At 43.1% G+C, this 27458-nt stretch overlaps 1 protein-coding gene across 1 annotated transcript; it reads left to right on the forward strand.

The window, feature by feature from the left end:
• The first annotated feature begins 17725 nt into the window (after positions 1–17725).
• FAM110C (family with sequence similarity 110 member C) lies at positions 17726–27458 on the forward strand. The gene is made up of 2 exons (XM_073336173.1): positions 17726–19169; positions 25764–27458. The coding sequence occupies exon 1, from the start codon at positions 18038–18040 to the stop codon at positions 19124–19126; it is 1089 nt and encodes a 362-aa protein (XP_073192274.1). The 5' UTR covers positions 17726–18037; the 3' UTR covers positions 19127–19169; positions 25764–27458.

A 27458-nucleotide genomic window follows, 5' to 3' on the forward strand; every position in this document is an offset into this window, starting at 1 on the left:
TATACAAACAAATGGGTATACGGATAAAGGATTTTGCAGCTGTATAGCCCCAGCAGAAGCTCCTGGAGGCATGGTCCTTCTAGGAACAGAGATATAGCACACCTGCTACACTACCCTTGAGATACATGCAGCTGCACACATCAGACTGGTTGAACTCCTGGGTCATGAAGTCCAGTCCCCTGCCATTGCAGACAACCCTGTCATACAATCCCATTCATAAACTCATCAAGATTCATCTTAAATCCAGTTAGGTTGTCCCCCCTTCCCACTCCACCCCCTTCCCCACACCCCCCCACACACTGGAAGTCTGTTCCAGGGCCTCCATTGTTTTACACACACACACACACACACACACACACACACTTGTGGAGCCAGCTCTGCTGGGCAGCATGGAATTTGAGATTGGAGCCCTGGTCCTGTCCCTCCAGTTCCTCTGCCATCTATAGGAAGTTTGAGCCAACATCGGTGCTGATCAGAAGTAGTTCTCTTGGTCCTTGCAGTGCGAAGATTGCCATTGTAAGAGGCCTCTCTTTAGGGAGTACGAAGGGAAGGGGATGTTTTCCATGCTTGTCTTCCCCAGTCACAATCTCGGCCATATGGTATATACACATTTTTCTTCAGAATCCATACTATTGGTTGTGCTTATAACAAAATGAAAAAAAGTCAGTTTTAGCCCAAATATTGGCTCTCTATAATGTGGCAGGTTGATCTTCAGCAGCACAATTATTAGAAATTATATTTAGAGTGCCTTCTTTTAACTGTCATTAATGACTGAAATCTCACTGGAGGTAAACCTGGACATTCTAGCTTCAGCAGAAAATCATATTTTTTACTAGAGCGCAAGATTCTCCCAGGAGAAAGGGAACTGCCCACTGCCCTGGAGTTGAGACTCAGAGGTGGCACAGAACACAAGTGACTGCTCTATATTGCAGTGGCAGCTGCCAGCTGTTCTTAGTGGGTGAGCAGAAGTGACATCTGTTGCCCTGCTGAAAACAACTGGGAGGCACAAAAAGCACCGGCTGAATCCCAGCTGGGAGGCCCTGGGTGGCAGGAGAGTGGAAAGGGGCTGACAAATGGCTCTCATCAGGCCACAATTAGCACAGGTGGGATAGGGGAGGGTGCGTCTTTTCATTCCATTAAGGTCCTGGCAAAAGAAACAAGGAAGAGACAGCTGCGTAAGAGGGGAAAGAATAGTAGTGTGTGAGAGGGAGGAGGCAGAAAAAGGAAGGGAATGGAAAAGAAGGACAATGGAGGAATGTGATCTGACTGGGAAAAAATCACTGGGTGCTGACGAAATCATCACAGCATCCTACAATCTCAGGGCTTGTTTACATGAGAAAACTGGCCAGCATAGCTATAGCGGAATAAACTAATCTCCAGAATTAAACTCACCTTCATTCCAGAATAGAGTTTCCACATAGGGAGTTATTCTGATATAGCTACTGCAGAATTGATTTCCCCCCTGTATATTCCTCTGTAACTATACTGGTCAATTTCCCCAGGTAGACAAGCCCTCATTGTCTCCCCCTGGGTGCTGTCGCATGGTTTCATCAGCGTAGTTTCATTGGCAATAAGCCAATTTCCACATCTGAATCAAAACTACAGGTGTCCTGGAGATTATTACCTCAACACATGCAAGTATGAAAATAGGATTAATATACATGTCTTGCAGTGTGGGAAGAAAGTGGTGTCAGCCACAACGCTAGCGGGCCCATTCTCCCTTCTCACTTGGTTTAATTTGTCTCCTTTTTCCATGCTGAATCCCAAAGAAAGAACTATGATAAATAGTGGTCATGGGGCAGGTTCCGAAAACATACTGTACATGCCAGATTAGGAATCAGCTTCTAGCACATGTTTCAATTAGATAATCAACACCAGCCATCAGGAGAGAAATTTGGTTTGATTATAAAGATAAAAAAGGAGCCTGGTTTAAGAGAAAATGAGAAGCAGATTCACCCCTGTGCAAAGGCTTTCACAGGCTTAGGTACCACTTAATCCCCATTTGGAAAGATAAATCAGATTTATGTGATTCATAGACCTTGTCCTTGCCATAGGGGTGAATTTCACCTACACAGTGAAATCCGTTGCTACCAGAAAAAGGAGGACAAAAACTGATCACAAAGCTTAGCAGCGGCCACTATACCATATGGGCCACGGGAGAAGGGGAGACCATTTTACCCATTTCAGGGGAAATTAAATATAAGATGATATAAATGTTAATAAAAAAAATGTTATCTGCTCCCTGCTGTGTTTCATCTTGGGAAGAGGAGATAAAATTCTTGTTTGCCATATGCTACTGTGTGAAAAATTAAAAGTTGATTTTAACCATCGTTCAATAGCATTGATAGCCCTAATTCAATCACACAATACATTAAAAAGATATTAGAGCAACATATTACAGCTCATGCAATCTCAACCTGTCAAAGGAACACTATAGAAGTAACACGGCTGACATTAGTTAGTCAGAAATAGAACACGCCTCTTTGGTTTAATGTAGCTGTTTGCAAAGTCAAAAATAGAAATGTTTAAATAATACAGTATTTTCCAGACAAAAAGGACTCCCAGGCAATCCCATGACAGACCGGTTTGTACACACTGTGGGGACAGACAGTTTTAAGTATGTAAGGGGTTATTTAAAAGAAAAGTTAATTAGAAATATATTTAAATTATTAAATACCTGCTGCGTGTCCCTATAAAAAGCACCATAATGCACCCATGTATTTGATTGCTTGACTGCTTGCATATTCCCACCCACAGCATAGAGCTAGATCACTGATGGGTTTTCTTTGTTTTTTGTTTTGGACTGGATATATCTATTAAGTGACCAGACTTGCGTGGTGCTGAGTGCCCTCATCTCCCATTGAAGCCAGTGCTATGGAAGGTACTTACCACCTTCCAGCATTGAGCCATAGATCACACAGCAGAGTTCAATTCTCAGATGAAAAGCTAGGAAGAGAACACACTGCATTTTCACCCACTAGCCCCTCTCTTCTCACCCCTGGCATGCTCATATAGATTAACGCAGTGACCCAGAAGGGCTAGGATGGGGAAAAAAGCTGTAGATCATTTTGGTCTTTCAGGTTACCCTGGCGTTTAACAAGTCTGTGCAAGTGTCAGATGAGTCACGAATGGCTCAGCAAATGCCGGCATTGCCGAACCAGATGAGAGAGCAGCCTCAAGCACTTGAAGGGAAACATTTGTGATGATTTACAGTGCGCTCCTTGAGCCTTCCAGGGCCTTAGCCTTCAGGATTAGCATGGTGAAGAATTAGAGAGGGACTGGTTTTAAAAACAATAGCTACCTGCATCTCTCCACCACTAACGACAAAGGACTTGACCGTGCAAGGGGCTGACTGCCTTTAACTCCCACTGACAGCAAGAAAGATGGAGGATTCTCAGCATATTGAGAATACATATCAATACATACATATCATATTACATATCAGGCCCATTGTGTTCATTTATCCACTGCCTTTTCAGCTTCTTTCAGCAGAGTGTCATATTTCCATCTGGAAACCATGGCACCAGCCTGCTGATAGTGAAGCTATCGAAATTGCTCCTTAAAGTCTGGGTCATCAGGAAAAAACACTTGCTAAAGGTGCACAAAGCACAGGCACTAGAATGACCAGTCCAGAATCTTGTGGTGTTTCATGGCAATGTTGACTGGTGCCTTCTCATACTGGAGGGGCACCAGCTAAAGGGGAGGGCACGTGACCACCCTTGTGTCTCCTCCCCACCCCACCTCCAGCTTGGGGCTCCCTCACTATTCCCACCCTCTCCCTGCCCCACATTACCTGCAGGGAGGGGCTCCGTCCTCCCACTGCACCGGCTCTCCCCTTCCCTTGGCACATTCGGCTGCTCTCCCTGACAGCCAGGCCCTGGCGGGGAGCAGGATGGAGCCGCTCTGTGCAGCATAGCCAGCTTCCTGGGAGAGAGCCCAGCTGGGGCGGGGAGGCAACCCGCTCCCTGCCTGGGCTCAGCTTCACTTCCGGAGACAGGGGCCAAACATGTTGGGAGCGGGGGAAAAGGAGGAGCTCCAGCTCACTTGGCCCGATGTCCCTGGAAGCCAAGCCTGGGCGGGGTGGGCAGCCTGACGCCTCAGCCAGGAGCTCTCTGCAGCGGGCAGCATCCCAGGCCGGAAGAGGCTTTGGTCCCAACCCATCCACTCCAGCTCTGGTCCAGGCCCTTCCACTCCCCACCCGATCTGGCTGCTGGGGGGTAACTTCATCCCATGTGCCCCCCCGACACGTCGCTTCTCATAATGTGAAATGCAAATAATTAAAACATCCTCATCAATCACTTTTCTTCATACTACCCTTCAACCAACTCAAAGATTACAGCTGATCATCCAGTGTAAAATTACATATTCTCTCATGTGTGTTAACGATGGAAGTTTGAAATTCTCTGATTGTACAAAAAGTCACAGACACTGTTCCTAAAGAAGAGAATTAAATAAATTAAAGATTTGTTTATGAAATTATAGGGAAAAATGCAATGTAACCATGCAAATGTGGTGAGGTTGCTTTGCTGGTGTTAGTAGTTGCACAGGGCTGGCCTTACCATGAGGCGACCTGAGTGTAGACCCAGAGTGTAGACAATTGTGTCTGCTGCTGGTGCATATATATTCTCTCCGCTCTAGATGCGCAGAGATGGTGGAGTGCTGTGCTGGAGGAAGGAGGGCACAAGAGACATAACAGGCAGGCAGGAGAAAAGGTGAGAGGGAATAACAGAAAGCAGCAGGAGCTGCAGGGAGAGAGAGGAGGAGGAGCCTCTTATGTACCTCTCTAGCACCCCAGGAGCCTGATTAATTGGACTGATTAACACCAGCTTCTCAGAGAGCTTCCTGTTTCCTGCTGCTTCCCTGAACCCACTTGAGGAGAACAGGCAGTCAAATGAAGTAGTAGGAGCCAGTTAGGCCATTAAGATGCTGATATCTCCCCTCACTCAGGCCCTGCTACCAGCCAGCTTATTTGTCCCTTTCAGCTGAGTGTTGAGAGCCACTATAGCTGGCACAGAACAGCAGTCATGAGTGAAAGAATAAAACGCCCCTCTGGGGTAGCATTCAAAAAAAGAAAGAAAGCAAAGGAAGCTTTTCTATCTAAGCAGGAAGGAGCTCTCCTGAGATACATAGACACAAATGTGCACAGTGAGCCTTCTGGCCCCTGTGAGGATGTGAGTGGTGAGGAGATGCCTGATCTTCCAATTAGTCAGAGTACAGGTGACCTGGCAGCTACTGCAGCATCCATATCTCCATCTCAAATGGATGTAACCATGCACATTCCTGAAGAAATGTGTAGATCAGAGAAGAGTGTGGTGGAGGCGAAAGAAACAGCTGCTGCTGAGTTTAGTTCCTTAAGTCTAGATGATCCAGGACTGTGGACCCACTTGAGCAGTAGCCTGAGGGACTTCCTTGTACTGCATGGGCCACAGCAAGTGAAAAACTTCATGTTCCCCAAAGACAATGAAAATAGATGTTTCCATCCAACACATTACTGACGTGAAATCCCCAATGGTGACAAAGTGGAAAGGCCATGGCTTATGTACTCAAAAACACAGAATGCTGCATACTGTTTTTGCTGCAAACTCCTCCAGTCTAATGTTCCAGCCACATTAGGTTCTACAGGAACAAGGGGACTGGAAAAATCTGGCTAGAAATCTGGCATGTCATGAGAAGGCAGCAAATCACCAGAGAGCATTCTATAGGTGGAAAGAGCTTGAGATGAGACTAATGTTAAAGGCCACCACACTTGATCAGCATCAAGAGAAGATCGCATCAGAGTCTCTTTACTGGCAAAATGTTCTGAAAAGGCTCATTGCGATTGTGAGAATGCTTGCTACCCAAAACATAGCACTGCATGGCACTTCAGATCAGCTGTATGTGCCAAACAATGGAAACTTCTTTAAAATTGTGGAGCTGATGGCTGAGTTTGATGCTGTACTCCAGGAGCATCTAAGAAGAGTCACCACCCAAGAAATGTACACACACTACTACCTTGGAAAAAACAATTCAAAGTGAAATCATACAGTTACTGGCAACAAAAGTCAAACAGAAGATTGTGGCAGATCTGAAGTCAGCAAGATATTACTCTGTTATTCTGGACTGCACACCTGACATCAGCCATATGGAAAAAAATGACTTTAATGGTGCATTTTGTAACAACAACAGAACCTAGTGAAAATGTCCCTGCAATGGTGACTGTCAGAGAGCATTTTCTAGAATGTATTGACATTGATGATACTACAGGAGCTGGTATGACAAATGTGCTTCTTAAAAAGCTGGAAGGTACGGAATTGCGATAGCTGACATGAGAGGTCAGGGCTACGATAATGGTGCCAACATGAGAGGAAAGAACAGAGGAGTGCAGACACAGATCCAAGAGTTAAACCCTCGAGCTTTTTTTGTCCCATGCAGTTCTCATTCGTTGAACTTGGTGGTCAGTGATGCAGCATCAGCTTCTAGTGAGGCTGCTGAATTTTTTAATATAATTCAAAGCACCTATGTATTTTTCTCTGCATCAACTCATCAATGGCAAATTTTGAAGCAACATCTGGGAACATCCTCTCTGACACTGAAACCACTGAGTGCCACACGATGGGAAAGTCGAGTGGAGGCAATAAAGCCTATCAAACACCAAATTGGGAAGATAGATGATGCCATAGTTGCCATTATGGAGGATAATGCTATGACAGGAACTGTTCATGGGAGAACAGTGACAAAGGGAAATGGAATCACCAGAAACATACATAACTTCAAATTTCTGTGTGGCTTAGTGTTGTGGCATGACATACTTTTTGAAATAAATGTTGTAAACAAGAGACTCCAAGGTGTTGACCTTGATATATCTGGAGCAATGGAACAACTGGACAAAGCAAAGTCATACCTACAGTCTTACCGGTCAGATGAGGGATTTCAAAACGTTCTGAAGAGTGCACAGAAGTTGGCAGAGGAACTTCACATTGAAGCTATTTTCCCATCCATTCAAGAATACAAGAGTCACCGAAGAAGACATTTTGATTACGAGGCATGGGATAACCCCATAAGAAACCCCAAACATCAATTTAAAGTTGAATTCTTTAACCAGGTGCTAGATTGTGCAATAGAGTCAGTTGAAGAACGTTTCATGCAGCTCAAGGAACACAGCAATATATTCAGGATATTGTATGATATTCCAAAACTTCTCACTATACCTGAAGAAGACCTACACCAGCAATGCAGGGTACTAGAGACAGTGTTGACACATGATGACATGCGCAATATTGATGCGAGTGATTTAGGTCATGAACTGAAAGTCCTTTCAAGATACATTTCAGCAGGATCAACTCCTAAGGCTGTTCTGGAATATATGTGCACAAATAAGATGACCACCCTCTTTACAAATGCTTTTGTTGCTCTGTGCATATTTCTAACACTTCCTGTAACAGTTGCCAGTGGAGAATGCAGCTTCTCCAAGCTGAAGTTAATAAAAACACATCTATGCTCCACAATGACACATGACAGACTGGTTGGCCTTGCAACCATCTCAATAGAGCATGAGTTGGCCCAGACTATGGACCTTCAGGAAGCAGTTCAAATCTTTGCAACCAAGAAAGTACAGAAAGCATCACTTTGATTATTCAAACAGATAAAAATGCCAGTGTTTACTATGCAGACAAGAAAAGTTACATTTGCTGTTCAGGCGTTTGAAAGTTAAGTGTTACTTAAAATTTTGAACAAGGCATTTTAAGTTGTTAGTTCTCCTTTATTGGGGTAGGTAGCAGAGCATTACCATGAGAGGAGTAGAACAGGGAAGATGGCAGAATTGCCATCTTTTCAAGGTTTTGGACCAAGTGAGGGGGTATGGGGGCATCATTTGAGCTCCCCGCCTCAATTGCCAAAATGTTGTGGGCCGGCCCTGTCATTGCATGTGTGTGTGAGATCCCTTTGCTAACTATAAAGCATGTTATTGGAGAAGGAAAAATATGAGACAATCTAAACTTGACATAACATAACCAGCCATGGTCATAAACAGATGAAAAAGGGGGTCAAGGAGAGCAGAGACAAAGTTTACAATAATAAGATCACAAGGAGGGTTACAATAATAAGATTGCACGGATAGTCAGCAAGATATATGTGTCCATACATTAACTAGGTTACTTTTTAAGGGTTTTCTGTAGTTATTGTTTGTTGGATATCGTTTAATTATTGTTTATGATAAATGAGTTTTATTATGCCCATGTAAAACTCCCCCTGTAGATTCAATTGGAAACTAAAAAAGCTAGCGAAGGACTTTTTGTCCAAAATCTGTGCACACTGCTAGAATACATGGATGTTACGTTTCACCCCAGAGAAGACTGCAGTTCAGTAGTTGATGAAGTGATCATTATATATTATCTATCACATTTAAGTTTGTATATCACTTGGCAATTATTATTAATATTATTACTTATTATGTATTCTGTGTCCAAAAATGTTGTAGGAGCTCTGCAGACAAATAAAATAGACTCACTAGCCCAAAGAGCCTGCGATCTAAATAAAAAAATGACACCAAGTGATAGTAACAAACAATGAGGGCGAAATAAGGAAATGGGAAGAGGAGGATACAAAAATCAGGCAACACAGTTACTTTTTAGGTTCATGTCGTGTTCTGCAAAATCTATACAGTTTTTTATATTCCCTTTCCTGTTTGTATCTAAAATGTTCCCACATTTTCTAAACTTGAAATGATTTTCTGTTTCATTACTAAACAGATAGACTCTTTACAAACAATCCACACACAGTTGCCTGTTGTTTTAAACTATTTCATGTGTTAAAACCTACTAAGCTCCCACTTCTTAGCTTAAGTGCTCGTTTATACATATCCCCTATCTGACTTCACCACCAAGCACCCTTAGCCCAGACCCCCAACCCAGGGCATCTGTAAGCGTCTCATCCTATGATGAATGCATCCAATGAAGTGAGCTGTAGCTCACGAAAGCTTATGCTCAAATAAATTGGTTAGTCTCTAAGGTGCCACAAGTACTCCTTTTCTTTTTGCGAATACAGACTAACACAGCTGCTACTCTGAAACCTGTCATCCTATGATGTCTCTGTATCTCTTCCATCCCCAGCAATCATGTCCTTATTTCAGTACATTGCTCCAGCGCCAGAAATGAGAAGTTTACAAAAGTTACTCTTGTTATCAGAGGCCTGATCCACCTTGAAGTCAGTGGAAAAAATCCCACTGATTTCAATGGGTTTTAAATCAGGCCCAGAGGCTCCAAGAGCCACTTCTTCCTCTTTCTCCCCAGAAGCCCTTCAACATCATATTGCCTCCAGTTCCAGCATTCAGCTCAGTCTCTCTGTTAAATAATAGAGAACTTTGGGGCTATTACCTCAGAAAAGCAGAAAGTTTGTTACGCCTGTTTTATTGTCCCACTTGAAATAATTCTTTAAAATGTAGGTTTCTCTTGTGTAAGGTAACAAGTGACTCAGGATCACCATCTAGCCACAACATGCACGATGCTGAGAAATAAGTAGGTGCGGTGATTGTTTGCTGAAAGGGAAAGCCCTGATTTGATATTGAATACTGGAACAGACATGAACTATTAACATCTCAAGAGCTCCCAGGCCTCTCCCACCGATGGCCTCCTCTTTCGCAATCAAGCAAATGGGATTTGCATGTGAATTCTTACAATGTAACATTCAGGAATAAGCCCAGCTCGGAGCTCCTTGGAGTTGTACTTTCTGTGAACTTTAATCTTTTGTCATTCTTTCTATCAGAGCAGCACAATAGTGGGATCCTAGGTTGTACTAGCCAGATGTTTACTTTACTAACTTGGAAGGTTACTGCCCTATTATTTTGTCAGATGCTTGAATTGCACCTATCTCAAGTGATGTAAAGTTGAACAAGGCAGAACATCTTATCGGATACCTCCTGCATACATGATTGCAGGATGGGGGTTTATTTCTTTAAAACAAATTTGGACCACAGTGCCTCTGAGAAACTTGACAATCCCTAATATGGAACAACTTTTTGGTCCTGTCCAGAGCAGTTGCTGCTACAACAGCAGTAGGATAAGATCTGCCTACATCTGTGCTTTTGTTTAGTGTAACAGTTGCAACATAAACCTAACGAGGCTTGAATACTCAGGCTTAAGCTTATTTGGTTTGTATTGCTTTGGAATTGATATCATTCTATAATAGAAGAGCTGAACCATTTTACACTTGTTATCCAAAACATTATTTAATCTTCCGAGTCAATCTGATTAGGGGAAGTCTGTTATCATTTGCCGGATGAATTCTTATAATGGAGGAAGAAAAATAGACTGTCCTTCTGGAGGCAATAGAAAACAGGTCTTTTCAAGTCATTTCTTCTCCAGCTCTGCAAAATTGAGGGGATGTTGGGGTCCATTTTCAAAGCACTCAGAAATTGGGAGGGAAGGGCTTTAACTAGTTTTGTTAAACGGGGTCTGTTTATACTACATAGCAAACCATGTCAAGGCATCCAGGTATAATACAGTTGTGCTCTGACGTGGTTAAAGCATGCTCCACTTTGTAGTATAAACAGGTTCCTAAGTGTATTCCCAAACTGAGCTAAAGCCTGGACTTCACTGGGCTTTGAGTCAGACCCAGAGTTATTATTAGCATAAGATCATTGCCTGCCCCACTAGGTATCTTGAGGAGAGTTCAGGATGTGAGGAAGAGCTCTGTGAATGCTTCTCTCTTTCACCAACAGAACAGAAATTGGTCTGATTAAAGATATTACCATGCCTACTTTGTCCTATATTAATTTCAGACCATTTATGTCTGTCGCTGAGTTCCCCTTTCAATTTCTGGGTTAAACATCACATTTTCTTATTTAAAAAAATATTTTCTCTCAGCTGTTGCTGTGTGAATGACCCCAACACACAGCAAGGGAAACTGACAAAGGGACTGACTGTACAGAGACAACTGTACAAAATGCAGTTAGAGGAACAAAATAAACACTGGAAAAATATATACTCCCTTTTCTGTAAACTCTCTCACTTCTGGTAACGTTAGGTGTTACTTGTGACAACAGTAGGTAAAAATGTTCAGCAAGAAGGTATTTAAAGTGATAATACAGTGCTGTAAGCTATTTTGCAAAGCCAGCTTAATTTACAAGAAAAACATAAGAAGGTTAGTGTCAGTTCAATCTTTATCGATTAGACAAAGAAATAACTATATGCTAGCCATGAAATGAAAACACTGTAAAGATAGTGAGAGGTGTTACACATTTCTAACATATACTAGGAATGGCTTCAAAATAAATCTGAATTAAGCATTAGTCAATCCCTACAGATCTTTACAAAGACTAATTAATTAGTGTTTTGTGATTTCATCTAAATTGTTATTGTTACAGGAAGCTCTGGAAATCTTAGTCATGAGTGAAAGGGCTTCACACATTTTAACTTTATTAAGCATTGTGCTCTATATTTGATATTTGTAAACATTGTTGTTACAAAATAGCTGCTGGATATGGAGCTGATGGAATGTAGCTCCACATTCCCCTCTGGTTTAGCCTGAGGTCCATGCTGGGTGGAGCTGGGTGAGCTTATTCACTAATCATTATGTATTCAATTTATTTTATTTAGCCCTTCTTTTACATGCATGAGTTATTCATAAGCCAATCACAATTTCCCCAAAATTTGTTTTTGATTTGTACCTGGCCAAACAGTTTCGAAATTTTGAATGCTTTTTTTTTTTTTTTTGGGTGGGGATTTATTTTCAAAACTTCTTCCAGAAAAATTGTCCCCATTTTTTGACCACCTCCCTTTGTAACTGTCGGTCAAATACTATGATGGAACAAAGGAGAGCTTCTGGGTTACCTATGAATCGAGCACTATGACCAGACGTTACTTGTTGTGTGTTGTGCCATCTCCCACACAGCCAGCCAGGTCCCCCTAACAAAACAAAAAATCTAAATGGATATAGTTAATGTAGGTGACATCACTGGGACTTAGGAGACACTGAAAGGGTCACCTCCTACTGCTGTATAGTTCCTTTCTACTGTCCAGCTTCTTTCTACTCTCCTACGGATCTGTGGGGCCTTTTCTAGGCCACTCCCAGGAAAGCAGAGGACTCAGTCACACATGATCAGTTGGCGGGGAGGGTGCTTGGGTCCCTCAGTCCCCATGGTCTCACTCCAAGGGTACAGATGTGGTTAAATGTTTTGTTTAAAATATAAAGTTCTGGTCATCATTGCAAAATGGGAGTGAAATAAAGATCAAAGCTCTGGCCATAAATCATACACACAAATGACCATTAGCCTCACTGACTCTGCAAAGAAATGAGGACTCCCATTCCCATTCATTGGCTGCAGGCATTATTTAAACAAGAAAGAAGATAGGACTAATTGTCTGAATATGTGATCATTCCCCACATCTTGATTTCCTGACTATGCCAATATCACTTTGTGTGGTGATCCTGTAAGATCTCAAAGGCTCTGTCTACACTTGTTACGAATTACACCTGAGAGGACACGCACACAACTGCTGCGAATTACACCTGGTAGGACACGCACACAAATGCCACACTGCAGCCTATGTCGGCAAAACTTATGTCGCTCAGAGGTGTGACTATTTCACCTCCCTGCGCAACATAAATTACACGGACATAAGCATTCATGTGCACAGCGCTATGTCAGTGGGAGAACTTCTAATGAAGATTTCTAACAAACTCTGAAATCAGCTGTAATGTATATGATTCACTTTACATTTAATAATTCTTTTCTTTATATATATATAAAATCTTTAGTTTTAGTTACAAAAGGATTGGCTACCTGTTTGGTTTTGGGGTGAGATCCAGAAGTACATATTGATCTGTGAGGCGTGTCTGGTTCTTTGAAACTGGAAGAACCTAATATATGTGATTTCTGGTTTTAATAATAATTTATCACAGAAGACTGGTTCGTCTGGGTGGTGCATTAGGGGCTAGAGGGCCTGACAGAGGCTGTCTGTGGCCCCATAATAATTAGTACGGTATTTTGGGAGCACACATTTGTTACTGGCTTGGTGAGATTTTATCAGTGGTGGATTAGCCACTGGGCCAACGGGGCCCATGCCCAGGGCTTTGGCCAATTGGGAGGCCCCTGGAAAAATGGGTGCCCCGGGACTCCAACCCACTCCAGCCCCCGCCTGCACACACACGGCACTCCTGTCAGGGAGAGGGGGAAGCCCCCACACCTCGACACCGCTTCCCAGCAGGAGCACCAGGTGGGTACGGAAAACCCCCATGCCTCGACCCAGCTCCCTGGAAGAAGCGTTGGGCGAGGTGGGGCAAGTCCCCAAACCTGACCCCATTTCCCCTGCAGGAGCGCAGGCAGGCCGGGGAGTACTGCAGTCAGAAGGGATTGGGAGGGGTCCCCACTTGCTCTGGCTCAGGGCCCCACAAACTCCTAATCCACCTCTGAGTCATGATAGAGCAGGGATTGGCAACCTTTGGCATGCGGCCCATCAGGGAAATCTGCTGGCGGGCTGGGCTGGTTTGTTTACCTGAAGAGTCCCCAGGTTCGGCCAATCACGGCTCCCACTGGCCGCGGTTCGCTGCTCCAGGCCAATGGGGACTGCGGAAAGTGGCAGCCAGCACATCCCTCAGCCTATGCCGCTTCCCACAGCCCCCATTGGCCTGGAACGGTGAACTGCAGCCAGTGGGAGCTGCGATCGGCCGAACCTGCAGGTAAACAAACTGTCCTGGTCTGCCAGCAGATCTCCCTGATGCGCCGCGTGCCAAAGGTTGCCAATCCCCGTGACAGAATATACCACCAGTCTGGGGTATATGTGCTGTATTCTGGTAGTCTGACCTGAGATCGGCACTCTTAGCTGTGTCCCTTTTCAGACAGCATGACAATTGGCTCATGTGATGCCATCCATTTTCATCACCAGTGTTTACAGCAGTGTAATTAGGAGCAGAATCTGACACATCAGCAGAGCTGGTTGAAAAATTACAATTGATTTTTAAGGGACATTTTCCAGGACAAATTTTCAGTTTCTCAGTGAAAAATTGAAACATGAGAAGTTTTTGGATTTTGAAAAAAATGTTTTTGGTTAAAAGTTTAACTGAAAAAATGTTCCATTTTCAGTAAAAATATCTGAGGCTTGTTTTCAGGTTTTTTATCAAAACTCAGAAAATATCAGCCATCTTTTTCCCTAAAAAATGTTTTAACAATCTTTTTTATTAACTCTATAGATTTAGGTATATTCTCTAATGATACAAAGGTATTTGAAATCCCCGGGAGCAAGGCACCTGAGGATCTGTGACATAATGGTTATTCCTACTAGCAGTTGTTGCATAAAGCAAGGGGAGAATGGACTTTATAATTGCTCTATCAGGAATTGCTTAATCACCTCGCTCATCTTAACATCAGGATATACAGCTTTTGTCTTTGTTGTTAAAATGTGTCTGTTTCACAGTGTCCTAGAGCCTGAAACTATCAAGGAAATAAAAATCTAAGTCAATGTAGGGGCCAGAATGAAACCTGGATCTCATCAGTATTAATTCAGCAGATCTAAGTGGTTTATTGTCAAGCTTAATTGTGAGAAGAAATTAACCTTCTCTATAAACCTAACCTTCCATGGCACGGTTGAATAATCGTTGTAACTGGACAGTGATACATCTGTAGGTAAAGAGCTTTAATAATCAGATGCTACATGGTCATTAATGGTGTTTATATTTTTATGGCCATGTTTTTTTATTTGCAAGGGCATTCTTTTTTTAGCCTAGCAGTTACAGGAGTCAGCTATATCTATATGTTTCTAGAAAAGAATGTCTTTGTAAAAAAAATATGACTTACATATTGGCAAAGACTTTGGTGCAAAGAATCTCAAAGCACTTTATAATCCATGGCCCCTGTTCAGAAAAGCATCCTATTCAGAAAAGAACTTCAGCATGTGCTTATAGTTAAGCTGCTTAAATGCTTTGCTGAATAGAGATGGATTTAAACATGTGTTTAAGTGCTTTCTTGAGTCAGGACCTATATGTGTAGCCACCTCTAGCCTGAGCCCAAACGACTACACTGCAATTACATAACTGTGTCAGGAGAACATGTCTGCTTGATGTTACTACATTTGGGTCTTTTGCTGTTAAGAATATGTCTTCACTGCAGAGATAGCCTGAAACTGTTACGCTCAGTGTCCTCCACAACCTGGGCTAGCTGGCTTGTCTGAGGTCATAAGCTAAAAACCAAGTCAGGCTTTCACTCGGGCTGGTAACCCACCCACTTTGCAGTGAAGATGAAGGCTAAACCACTTCGGTGCCAATAATCCTCCAGTGCTTTCCCACAATTTCCCCCTGTGCTTGGAAGGACAGACAAGTTCTCCCACAATTCACTGGGAAAAACACAGAGTGGCTCATCAGCTCAGCTTACTGCAGCACTAAGAACCATGGGATATGACCCTAGAGGCATGTCTGCACTGCAATAAAACACCTGTGGGTAGCAGTGGCAGCTGACTCGGGCCCTTAGGGCTCAGGCTGCTGAGTTATAAAATTGCAGTGCAGAAGTTTGGGCTCAGGCTGGAGCATGGGCTTTGGGAGCCTCTCCCTTTACAGGGTCTCAGAGCCCAGGCTCCAGCCCAAGCCCAAACAACTACACCTCAATTACATAGCCCTGCAGCCCAAGCCCTACGAGCCTGAGTCAGCTGACATGGCCAGCCACAGGTGTTTTATTGCACTGTAGACGTACCCTAGGAGTCCTAGTGACACACACAGGGGAACACAGCATCAGTGTGGACAGAGTAACTCAGATCTGGCTTTGCAGTGTGGCTGCTCACACCTGGGATAGGCTAATCCAGGCACTGATCAGCTGGGCTAACTCTGTGGAGAAGACGTACCCTAAGAGGAAAATCCTCAGGCCATTGTTCACACTGAGTAGCTTGGGTGAGTGCTGAGGGGAAGGGAGAGAAAGAATCCTCGCCTTCAATCCATGGAGCAGCTTGCAGGGCTGCTCATGCAGTTCTAACACATCCTTTCTGGGGAGGACAGAGGATTCCTGTAGCAGTGGACAGAGCCTGTGGCCCCAGCCTGCCCAATTCATGCAAGGAGACTCCACAGAACTCATTTTCATGCTGCACAGAATGCACCATATCCTGACCCCCAACAAATATTCCTTGTGTAGCAAACTGCACTGGCACCAGTGCCTGGGGATCCTTTACACCATTGGTTCTCAAAGCCGGTCTGCCGCTTGTTCAGGGAAAGCCCCTGGTGGGCCGGACCGGTTTGTTTACCTGCCGCATCTGCAGGTTCGGCCGATCGCAGATCCCACTGGCCGCAGTTCACCGCTCCAGGCCAATGGGGGCTATGGAAAGCAGCGCGGGCCAAAGGACTTGCTGGCCACCCTTCCCGCAGCCCCCATTGGCCTGGAGCGGCGAACCGCAGCCAGTGGGAGCCGCGATCGGCCGAATCTGCGGACATGGCAGGTAAACAAACTGGTCCAGCCCGCCAGGGGCTTTCCCTGAACGAGCAGCGGACTGGCTTTGAGAACCACTGCTCTATACCACACAGGCTAGGACAGGATTTCCCCTAAAAGTAAAGTTGCAATATCTAAAGGTTGGGACAGAGAGCATCCATCTACCTTCTCCCTTGTTTGTAACTGATGGTATATCCACCACACTTCTAGTGATGGCAAAAATGATAATCTGAGTCAGTCTTTACAAAAACATTTCTGCACTCTAATCCCCAATGAAATGATACACAGAAAGAACCTTGTTAGAAACAGGTATATGCACTTTTTGTAGGCACTATTCGATTTTAGACAACAGGCAGATCTGTTGGTGCAAATGGCTTGTGCTCCCAAATTAGGGAGCTACTTCTCTAAAATGCCTGGACTAGTACTTCTGGCCCCACTTTAGGGTTCAGCTCCTTTTAAAATCTGGCCCACATTTAATAGCAGAAAAATGATGGAAGATGAAATTAGAGCTGGTGTAATTCCATAGTATCTTAGACCATTCCACCACCCACCCTCCGCTCTGCTGGTGCCATCCACAAACAAGCATCTTATTGATATCATTGGAATGTTAGGTTGTTCCTGGTACATTCAGCAATGCAGCAGGTGCATTTACCTGCATGTGCCTGCAGAGTTTAGCACGTGACTTTCACAAGCCTTTTGGTTGAAATCTCAAACAGCAAGGTGCTGAATTAAATCTCTGCATTTTTGAAGCCTGAATGTGCTCTTTACTTAAAAAAAAAAAGAAAATCCCCCCCAATCTTTAATATGGGACCCAGAAAGTCCAGGTTTAAAGGCTTGATTGTGCAAGGCACCAAGTATCCCATCTGAGGTGCTGGGTGTGGCACTGAGGGTCCTCAGTTCTTCTCAGGGGCATGCTACACTTTGCAGGATCAGGCCCTATATCGTCTTGCTTATCTCAAGGGGCAGGCATTGAAGAAAATGCCTTAGGTAGCTAGGGGAAATGTTTTGATTAACAATGCTTTGGAGCTTATAGTTCTAGGTGCATGTACAGTACAGGATCCACATAGTCCTAGAGATGCCTTCCTGGAAGAAACACATCTCTGAAGTTTTGTTCCCATAAAATCCAAATGTCTGTAGTGGCCCCATTAATCTTAGGAAGACTCCTCTACTGTTTTGACTCAGTCAGATTGCTGGAGGAGGAGACTACTGAAAGCATATGCTCATAAACAATATTTTAATTAGTGCTTGTCCTTGCTGGAGGCAATGGAGTGTTGATGATCTGAGCCACTCCTCTAACGTCAATGAACCAGCTCACTGGTGATGTCAGCTGGGCCTTCTGCACACAGACCTGATTGGCTATGTTTGGATTGCAGGGGCCGGCTTAGCTATAAGGTGAATATGCAAGGAAGCAGCTGTGTGGAGGTGTGTAGTCAGAGAGTGTTAGCAGCAGACACAGTCAGACAGTGGGGCTTTACTGAGGCTGAAGAGCCTTTTGTATTTCGCATAGGTAAATAAACAAACCAGCAGCAGACTTTGGAATTTGGAAAGACTCACTGGGCACTTATACAGGAAGAGTGCAAGCTGCAGATTCCACAGAGTGGCTTTTTTTCTTTTTTTTTCCCCAGAACCATAAGTGGAATAAGTGTACCTGAAACTGATATGCCAACTGAAATCTCTCACGCCGTAAGAATGCACGCCATCTCGGACTTCCCTTTGACAGTGCGACTCCTCAGCAAGGGGCCAGAATACCTTCGCAGACAGATGGAGGCAGGCACCCCAGGCAGGAAAAGTGCTGTGGAAAGACTGGCAGCTGATAAGGCCAAGTATGTAAAAAGTCAGCATGTAATCAGCACTAAGCAGGAACCCGTCATCGGGCTGAGCTCAGCCTCAGAGAGCAGCAGTGAGAGCTGTTCAGTGGAAAACAAAAAAATCAGCAGGGACGTTGGTGGAGGGAAAGGCACAAAAAACTCGGAGCCAACTAAAGCAATGTATTCCTGCAGTGCTCCCCTGGAACCTGATCCACCCATAGCAAGGCGCAGCAGCTCCAAGAAGCAGGTACGGCCAGACTCCCTAGTGATCTATCGCCAGAAATGTGAGCTTGTGAAAGGTCAAAGCAATGAGAGGTCACGAGGGGGCCTGGTGAGGTGGCTGTTCCAGGGGTCCATGAAGGAGAAGCTGCTGACTTCCCCTGAGATGCCCAACATAACTGGGCAGGGCCTCACACCAGAAAGTGAGGAGACAGTATCCACCAAACACGCCGCCAATGAGCCAAACAGCCGTGTAGCTGAGCACGCTGCTCCTGCAAACACAGACGCACGAGCTGTTCCTGAGCGTGAGTGTGAGGACTCCTCACAACTGACTGTTGCACCTGATGAGGTCAAGGACATGAGGAGGAAAGGGCTGCATCGTTCCCAGTCTGATATCAGCTCTCGCTATTCCAAGTCTTTCTCTGAGTTTGACACGTTTTTTAAGTACTGCGGCCTCGAACCCGAGGTAGTCGAGGATCTGGGCAGAGAGAACTTCTCTGTGATTTCTGACATCTCCTTCAGGATCCGCAGCATCAGCCTGGCAACATCCGAGAGCGATTTCACAAGGCACAGTGGGGATGATGGGCTGTTGGAGGAAGAACTGACTGAGCAGGTCCCTAGCACCACGTCAGTGATTGAGCGCAACGCTCGGATAATCAAATGGCTGTATACTTGTAAGAAAGCCAAGGAGACTAACAACATGCTACAAGAGCTTGCGTGAAGGCTTCTCCTTTCAGCATGCGTTACAGCCTGGTAAACTCAAGGTGTGTGCAAAGCCCAGCCATGCCCATTAATATTTATCTTTTTATTAAAACACTGTTGATTTATCTGAGTTTGTCTGTTCTATGAATGGCAGGAACAAGCTGCTTTCTGCACATAACGTTGCTATTATTATTATTTATAGAATTACAATAGCACCTAGGAGCCTAGTTTGGGGGAATGGAGTTCTTGTAAAACAGGAGTCCGGGGTATTACAACAACAACAAAAAAAAGAGAAACCAACTGTAATTTGCAAGCTTGGATCAGATCCCCAAATGAAAGTAAACAGTCAGGGTTTACAAGGAATGTCTGCCCTTTGCAGTCTCCTGCTTTGTAAATGACTTGTTTTCACCAGTTTCTGCTATGTTAAACTCAAGACAAACCCCAGAAAAATTATTCAGCCCTTAATTGTAGCAGGTAAGATCAAACAAACTGAACTGAACCACTCAACGTTTAGGGGTAGTCTATATTTACCGTGTAGTAGTACAATTTCCCCCTCCCTCCCCTTCTGTCTCGCTCTCTTTCTATCCCTCCCACTTTGCCTGCACTTATTATATCCATGCTTTTTCTAGAGATCCCATTCTCACAGAGCTTTCTGCTTTGGCAGTAGGAATTGCCAGCTGATGCCTGGCATTTCACAAGCTCTGCGGGGAAGTGGGACTGCTCTTTCTGCTCACGTCGATTGTAATCAGTTTGGCTCTTTTGACGTTGAAGAACGTTCGTGGCTTTGCCCACATGGTTGTGCTACTGCAATTCAAGCAGCAGATTTTGGGAGTCAGTGATGTGGTTTGTTTGGTGGGCCGGGCCGATATTTAAAAACTACAACAATGAATAAAAATGTGAGAGTCTTGGAAAGCTATTACTTCACGTAGAGAAATGGGCCAAATGCACTCCAGGTGTAAGTGGGCATACTTCCCATTGACTTTTAATAAGAGCTGTACCTATGCCTGGGGTGAGTCTTGTCTATTGGCAAGAACCGTTTTCCTAGGAACTTTAGTAGCTATTCATTAATGCAAATTGCCCAAAGTATCCATTATATGAAAATCTTACTGACCCAAGCACATACATCCCTTAGGCCTTGGACCTCTTACACAGTATTATTTTAAATTGTGCTAACTGATCCTTGACACAATGAGCTACATGTGCCCTTTGTGAATTTATCATGTTCATAATCTGTATATTAAGAGGATACTAATCAGCCCTTGGCACAGTTGTTTGAAATGAGTCCATGGCTTATCCAAAAGAACATGGATATTATAATGCCTGAGCCAATTTCCTAGTGGATCAAGAACTGTTACCCAGATTTCTCCTGGTACACCGATTTTATAGTGATATGAATCCACTGTCTTCAAAGAAATTAATCCCACATTACATTATTGTAGGTAGGAAGTGAGTAAGGGCCTGTGACTCCATCCCACGCAGTTGCCTGGGGGCTCAGGGTTATGAAAATGTTGGGATATGCATTAAGCATACTCACTGTATCTCCTGACATGCTAACATGGTGGTGGATTCTAGCTTGGTTGTCTGACAACGTAGGGCAGAAAAGAGTCTGAAAGATGCAGCATACAGTACCTACTAACTTCTGAGCATTCCTAATGAGGAATATACCTTTTAACACCATTGAAATATATTAGGCTAAGAGAGCTTTCTAGAAGGCACAAGATGGAAACTTGATACAGATTCTGTTTAAAAAACAGGACATTTTTTAGAGGTGGATAAAAAAAAGTATTCTGGTTGTGCATTTGTTTGAGAAAAACAAAAAAGGCATTTTCATTTACATTTTTCATAGAAAGAAAAGGAGTACTTGTGGCACCTTAGGGACTAACCAATTTATTTGAGCATAAGCTTTCGTGAGCTACAGCTCACTTCATCAGATGCTCATGAAAGCTTATGCTCAAATAAATTGGTTAGTCTCTAAGGTGCCACAAGTACTCCTTTTCTTTCTGCGAATACAGACTAACACGGCTGCTACTCTGAAACCCATTTTTCATAGAATTACTTTTGTCATTGAAATGTTGAAAACTCAAAAATTTTGATTTTTGTCAAAATCATTTCCACAAAATATTTTTCACCAGCTCTAGAGTGTGCCTCCAGAATAGGGACAGTTGTCATGTGTGATGCTGTCAACCCACAGATATGTCACTGGGTAAAAGCTCCATGCCTGAATTCAGTTGCAGAAAAGAGAAGGTTTCTCTGAGCTGAAGAGTTCCCCTCCCTCACTCTCTAGAGCTGATGTGAGAGGGAGCCACATAAAACAGATGGTGGATGTGGGGGTTTGCAAAAGTTTCTGCAGCTGTGAACTTTACACAATTATGAAGGTGGGGCCTTTGACCACCTCGTGCTACTGGGTGCAGGAGCCTGGAACTGGCTTTGTATAAAGCAACTGGCTTTGTATAAAGGGAAACAAGAGACGTCTGGCTTTAGGATCTCTTTGCCACTGCTCTTGGGGCCAGCTGTGAGGTTATTCTCCTACTAGAACTGTGGTAATTCTACAGTTACAGTGTGGGCCATGTGGGCCTTGTCAAATGGAAGAAGGCTGTTGGGCCTCTTATTATTTATTTGTGAAATGCTATCAGTGTGTTCAGTGTTGCAGATGACACAGGAGACAGATGATCCCTACCCTAAAGAGCCTACAAACCAGCTAGGCACACATCATAAAAAGATGTCTGGCAAAGGGTGCTGTAATGTATGGAAAGCCGGAAGTACATTCACATGTGCTCCCCACCTTCACAGAAGCTCTGCAACTCCCTGGTGCAGAATCAAGTGTTGCCTTTCTCTCTTTCTGCCCTTTGACCAACCCATCACACAGTCAGCATCTGAGGCCGCAGGTACTTTTGCAGCCAAAGAGACTTTCTTCTTGATTGGACCCTTAATATTTGTCATGTTAATAATCCACAGAGCAGGACTTTAGATAAATTATACTTCTGTTGCACTTTAGGGGGGTATGCAAAGGAAAGACAGAAGCAGGGCCAAAGCTGTGACAGGTTTTTCAAAGACATAGAATTTTTTATGTAAATGAAAGTACTGGGTTCTAAAATGTAGCATAGCAGATTTTAAATGGATTTAAAAAAATAATATTCTGATTTTACAATGGCATACTAATTTATTTTCAAGCTATCCAGGGTCAGCTCTTTAAAGAACCTTGCCCAAACATGTGAGCGCATTTCTGTGCCTACGTTTGTTAACATAATTATCTCAATTGCTTGTGCAGATGGGGTTTTTGCATGCCCAAGTGGACTTTTACGGCCTGATTCTTTTCTCATTTACACCAGTGTAAATCAGTGCTAATTTTATTAAGTTAATAGCATTAAACATGCATAGACCTGATTTGTATAAAAGGAGAATTGGGCAAGTAGCTACCTAAATAGCCATTTGCACATGCAATGGCCCAATTTGCACATACAGGTAGGGTAACGTCACATAAATATAGACCCATACATATGTGCAAATGTTTTCATGCTTCTGTCTTTAAAAATTGTAGCCACAATTTTTCTTATGTTATGATGGGAAATTTACTTTTAAACTTTGTTTCCTTAATATCGTTTGATAGTGGTTTGGGGAAGAGGGAATACATAGGAAGCATACACCAGAAATTTTTAAGTAATATCATTAATAGTAAGGACAAAGAAATTCAGAGTATTGACTGACACCCCATTGTGCCTTTGAATTACAGGTAGTTTTATAACCTATTTCTTCTTATCCATATAGGCACAGGGTTGTGTTTTGTTTTGTTTTTTGAGGACATGGTGGCAAACACATTTAAAATTCCTTACCTGCTTTTTCTATGAGTTTGTGTCACAGTTTTAATGTTGCTTAAACATAGTTGTACATGTCTTTTTGTGTGTTTTCAAAACAGATACAAGTATTAGGACAGGACAGGAATTTAGGAGATAGGGCTTTTGTTATTGGCTCTGTCACTGACCTATTGTCTGATCTTGGGCAAGTGGTTTAACCTCTTTGAGCCTGGCTTATGCCCCGGAGAAATAATACTTCCCTACCTCCCCAGGGCATTGTGAGATTTTAATCATGTTTTTAGAGTGGATGGAAGACACACTTGAAATGTTTATTGGTATTGCTTTCTGTTCCAACTAACAGTTCAGAGGATGCTGAAATATGTGGGTACCACGTGAAAATTCATGGTAACAAATGTCATCTACAGTGTCAAGCCTTTCCATGATTGACCTGAAATAAGATTGGTTGACTGGTCCTCAAGAATACATATAAACCCTTAACACTTTCATTAATATTTAAGAACTTACTCTTTTTTTGGTACTAATGTTTCTGTACAAAAGAAACGCTTAGCAGAATGATCTTCTGTATTAATCTAAACCACAAAATCTCCACTTATAACTCATCACGTGTTTACATAATTGGTTAATCAGAAGATGAGCCACAGTGAGACAAATTAACCACTCACATGCTAAGCCTTCAGCCTAGGCCCTTTGAAGCAATGCAGGGAACTTCCTGAAGTGAAGCAATGCATCCTGGCTTTCTGCAAATATTGGATGTGATCCACAAAGCATACAGAGACATTCATTACTAGCATTACTGATCCCTTGAATTTTACAAAGGCAAAACTAATCCGCATGGGAATGAGTATGACTGGGACACGAGTACTCTAACTCTCTTGGCAATAATATGCAGAGAAGTATAGTACAAACCTAGAATTGGTAACAAATTACTTGAGTAGAAGAGTGTGTGAGTGAATATACAACTCAGGTCATATAATTTGCTTATTTTTAGACGGGGTAGAAAGAGATTTTAACTGCTGAGCCTGAGATCTGCTCAGTCACATGTCACTTAATTGTATTTAATTACCCAATGAATGTGTCAAATAAACAGTTCAAAACTGATGCTATTTACAGCCCCTGGTTTAACAGAGTAGGAGAAGGACCTGCATGAACTTGGGTATCTATTGGTTAAAAACTAAATTCATAGGCTAGATATGGCTGTTCTAACTCTAACAACCTAGGGACTGTGTGGCTGAAAGTAGCTTTTCCCTCAGCTGCTTTCGCAGAAAGGATGCCATCTTGAGTTTAATTTGGAATGATATTCAGAGGGGCACACTACATTATGTTGTCCATCCCAGGCAAATATTTTGGTACACTCTGTTTTTGCAGTTTGTACCGTAAACCTGACTTTAAATATATAGGGACAGATTCTCAGCTGGTGTAAATCAGTAATGGAGCTATGCTGATTTCCACCAGCAGAGGAGCTGGTCCACAATTAATGAAAAATCAAGGAAAATCCAACAATGCTGATTTTAGGCCATTACTTTTAACAGACCCAGTAACCGTTATAAAACTCACCTACAAATATCAATGTACAGTGCCCAGCACAAAGAGGATTTGGGCCTTTTGGAGCTACCTTCATATAAATATTTAATAATAAATAAGGCTGAATTAAAGTAGTTATCACCAGACAATTGGTGGTGTTGACTCTGGGTCTGAGACTTGTGTTTCCTACAAACCCACAAGCTAGCTTCTTGTCAATGCTAGAGTTTATCCTGACCACAGGCCATCATGTTTGTTGCAAAAAATGCAGTGCTCACAGGGTATTTTTACACTGCAGTTAAACACCCGCAGCTGACTTGGACTCATGGTGTCAGGCTGCGGGGCTGTAAAATTGTGGGAGGAGACATTCGGGCTTCAAGTGCACCCCAGATTCTGGGAACCTGAGTGGGGAGCATCACACCACACAGAGATCAGACAGATAAGCTGAAAATAGAAGCTAGCCCTTCAGCTCCCTTTGGCCTTTGTGTAGACAAAGTGCTCAGCATTTATCAGCTGTGGGAACAGGGAGGCTAATGGACTAGACCCAGGAAACCTGCCCCAGGGAAACTAGGTGCTTTCTTTGCCTTTCAACAGACATATTCCTTAAAGCCCCTGGCATGGCCTGGTGTATTGAAGTTGTTGCACCATATTTTAAAAAAGAGAAAAACCAACAAAACCCTCTGTGCATGTTTCCTAGACTCTAATGTTCATTCTGAGTAGAACAGCTTTTTTAAACTGCAGGTTTTTACTGAGTCAGACGCTCCTATTAATATTTTATGTTCCTAGCTTAATTTTTCATGAATTCTGTTATGATTGGTAAAACACTGCATAAATAAAACTGCTGCTGGAGACATGAAGTGAACTAACACATTTGTTTGAGCAGGATGATAATTAAGAAGCCATGTTATCTATAGTTAGCCTCAAAATAACCCAAAGGTAATTGACTAGATTTTGCCTAGATAAGCAGCATTATAAAGTTACAAAGTCTTAAAGGCCAAATTCACCAATGACATTAGGAGGAGCACAACTCTATGGGCTTTCAGGGAGTTTTGCTCCTCATTGCTTTAATGATGGTTATGGCTTTAAAAAAAGGGTGAACTGAACATCCTCCTCTCTGATTGTAATCAAGATTACACAGTTCATATCAGTCCTCAGCTTCAAAAGCATTTTTTAAAAAAAAGAATGCTCCTTTTTAGGGTGGGTTTCTCAGGAAAGGAATTGATTATGTTGGTAGTAGTTGTAAGCAGTTGGAATGAAGTGTTAAAGCTTACCTTGTACCAGTATGATGCATTAAGTGTTTTAAATAGCACTTTTTTCTTTCCTTAGACTGAAAACATTCCCTGAGATGGCGGCTGACTAAACAGGACACAGACAGATAGACCCACAGCAAACTCTTCTATCATCTGGCTTATGATAAATCTGTGCAAGTTTATCAACTTCCTGTTGCCCTCCCACCCGTCTGCAGGCTCACTCTTTGTCACAGGCATATGTGTGTACAGAAGTACAACAGCAAGAGGGAAGTTACAAACTGAGATGGAGGGAAATTAAAGCTTCTGGAAGAGCAGGGGCAGGTTTACGTGCTAAAATATCTGGTAATATCCAGAAAGAGGTCAGTGCACCAGGATGTCATCCTAAATGTGAAGGAAGGTTGGTGTGGCATGTCTGGCTCTGACTGATGGCAAATCCATCAACAAGACCCGGGGAGGAGAAAGCGGGAGCAAAGTGGCAATGACCTCTGGGTCAGGTATTTCTTTGCAGGGAGGCTCCACCTACACTTTCAAAGAAAGTGTGTTAACAGGACTTTAAACCTGGCTCATGCTGACATGAATTCAGCACACTCTGCCTGGCTGGTGACAGTGGACCAAACATGACAGTTTTATAAACAGTATTTAAAGCCAGCTGTACACTAGCTTCCTTCTGAGGCCTTGTCTAGATTGAGATTTAAGGCAAACTAGAGAACATGTTCTCCAACTAGACCAGGCTGATCAGCGAGTGGGAATGGATGGCTAAAATCATGTTTCACATATGGTCTTGGGCATACTCCCAAAGCCTAGCTATGACACAGGGAAACTCAATGCACGTTCCATATTAGACAGGACTCTTTGTTATAACAGTGCTCCAGCATGATAACATGTGCAGTCTAGGTAGGCCCTTAGGCTCTTCTTATACTACATCTCAGACCCTGCCAGCACATGGTTGTCTATAGTCTAACACATTTATTTTTGTACTGAGGATGGGCAACATGTTTATTGACTCATGTTAGGGAATAGTGTCACAGCATATGTAATGTTACAGCTGATTAGCATGAATCTATAATAGCATTGTCCTATCTGCATTGTAAACAAGAAGGCATGTTAGGACACAAGTCCTATCTGCATTGTAAACAAGAAGGCATGTTAGGACACAACCGCAACATACCAGACAAACGTGCTGAGATTATTCGACTTGTAGTATAGACAGCACCATGTCAACATAATTGTTATAACGACTACACCTACTTTGCACTGACCAAGCAAACTTTATTTGAACTGTGTTTAAACACTGTTTAAAAATAATTTGTGTCACTCAGTTTGATTGTAGATGTAGATGTGAGTTTATGGCCCTTGGCTATGCCTCAGATCCTTAGCTCAGTCAGTCATTAGTTATCAGAAAATGCCCTTCCCTGAGTTATTTATTCCTGATACCATAAATCACAAAGCAGGGTGGGGGGGAAATGAAGTAGGGACCAGATTCTGATTTTAGTTATAGCAGTGTCAATCTGGAATAATTGAACTGATAAAAAAGAGATCAGAATCTGGCCCTATATTTCAGTGTGCTGAAAGGTTAAAAGTTGAACCACAGGTTACCATGGCTATAGTATTCTGTTTACAGCACTGGACTCTCAGACCTGTACTGTAACAAGTACAGGAAAATGAGATTCCATTCCCAACATTCCATTAGGGTTATACGCGGTAAGCAGTCAATCAGCCCCTTTCAACGATGAGCTGCCATGCCCCCACCGAACAAAGTGAACCAGACGCA

This window comes from Lepidochelys kempii, chromosome 3 (assembly GCF_965140265.1).
Source record: "Lepidochelys kempii isolate rLepKem1 chromosome 3, rLepKem1.hap2, whole genome shotgun sequence".
Taxonomy (NCBI): Eukaryota; Metazoa; Chordata; order Testudines; family Cheloniidae; genus Lepidochelys; species Lepidochelys kempii.

Excerpts from the sequence above, each read along its gene's own strand:
- FAM110C (XM_073336173.1), top strand. The coding sequence starts at position 18,038 with ATGCCAACTGAAATCTCTCACGCCGTAAGAATGCACGCCATCTCGGAC.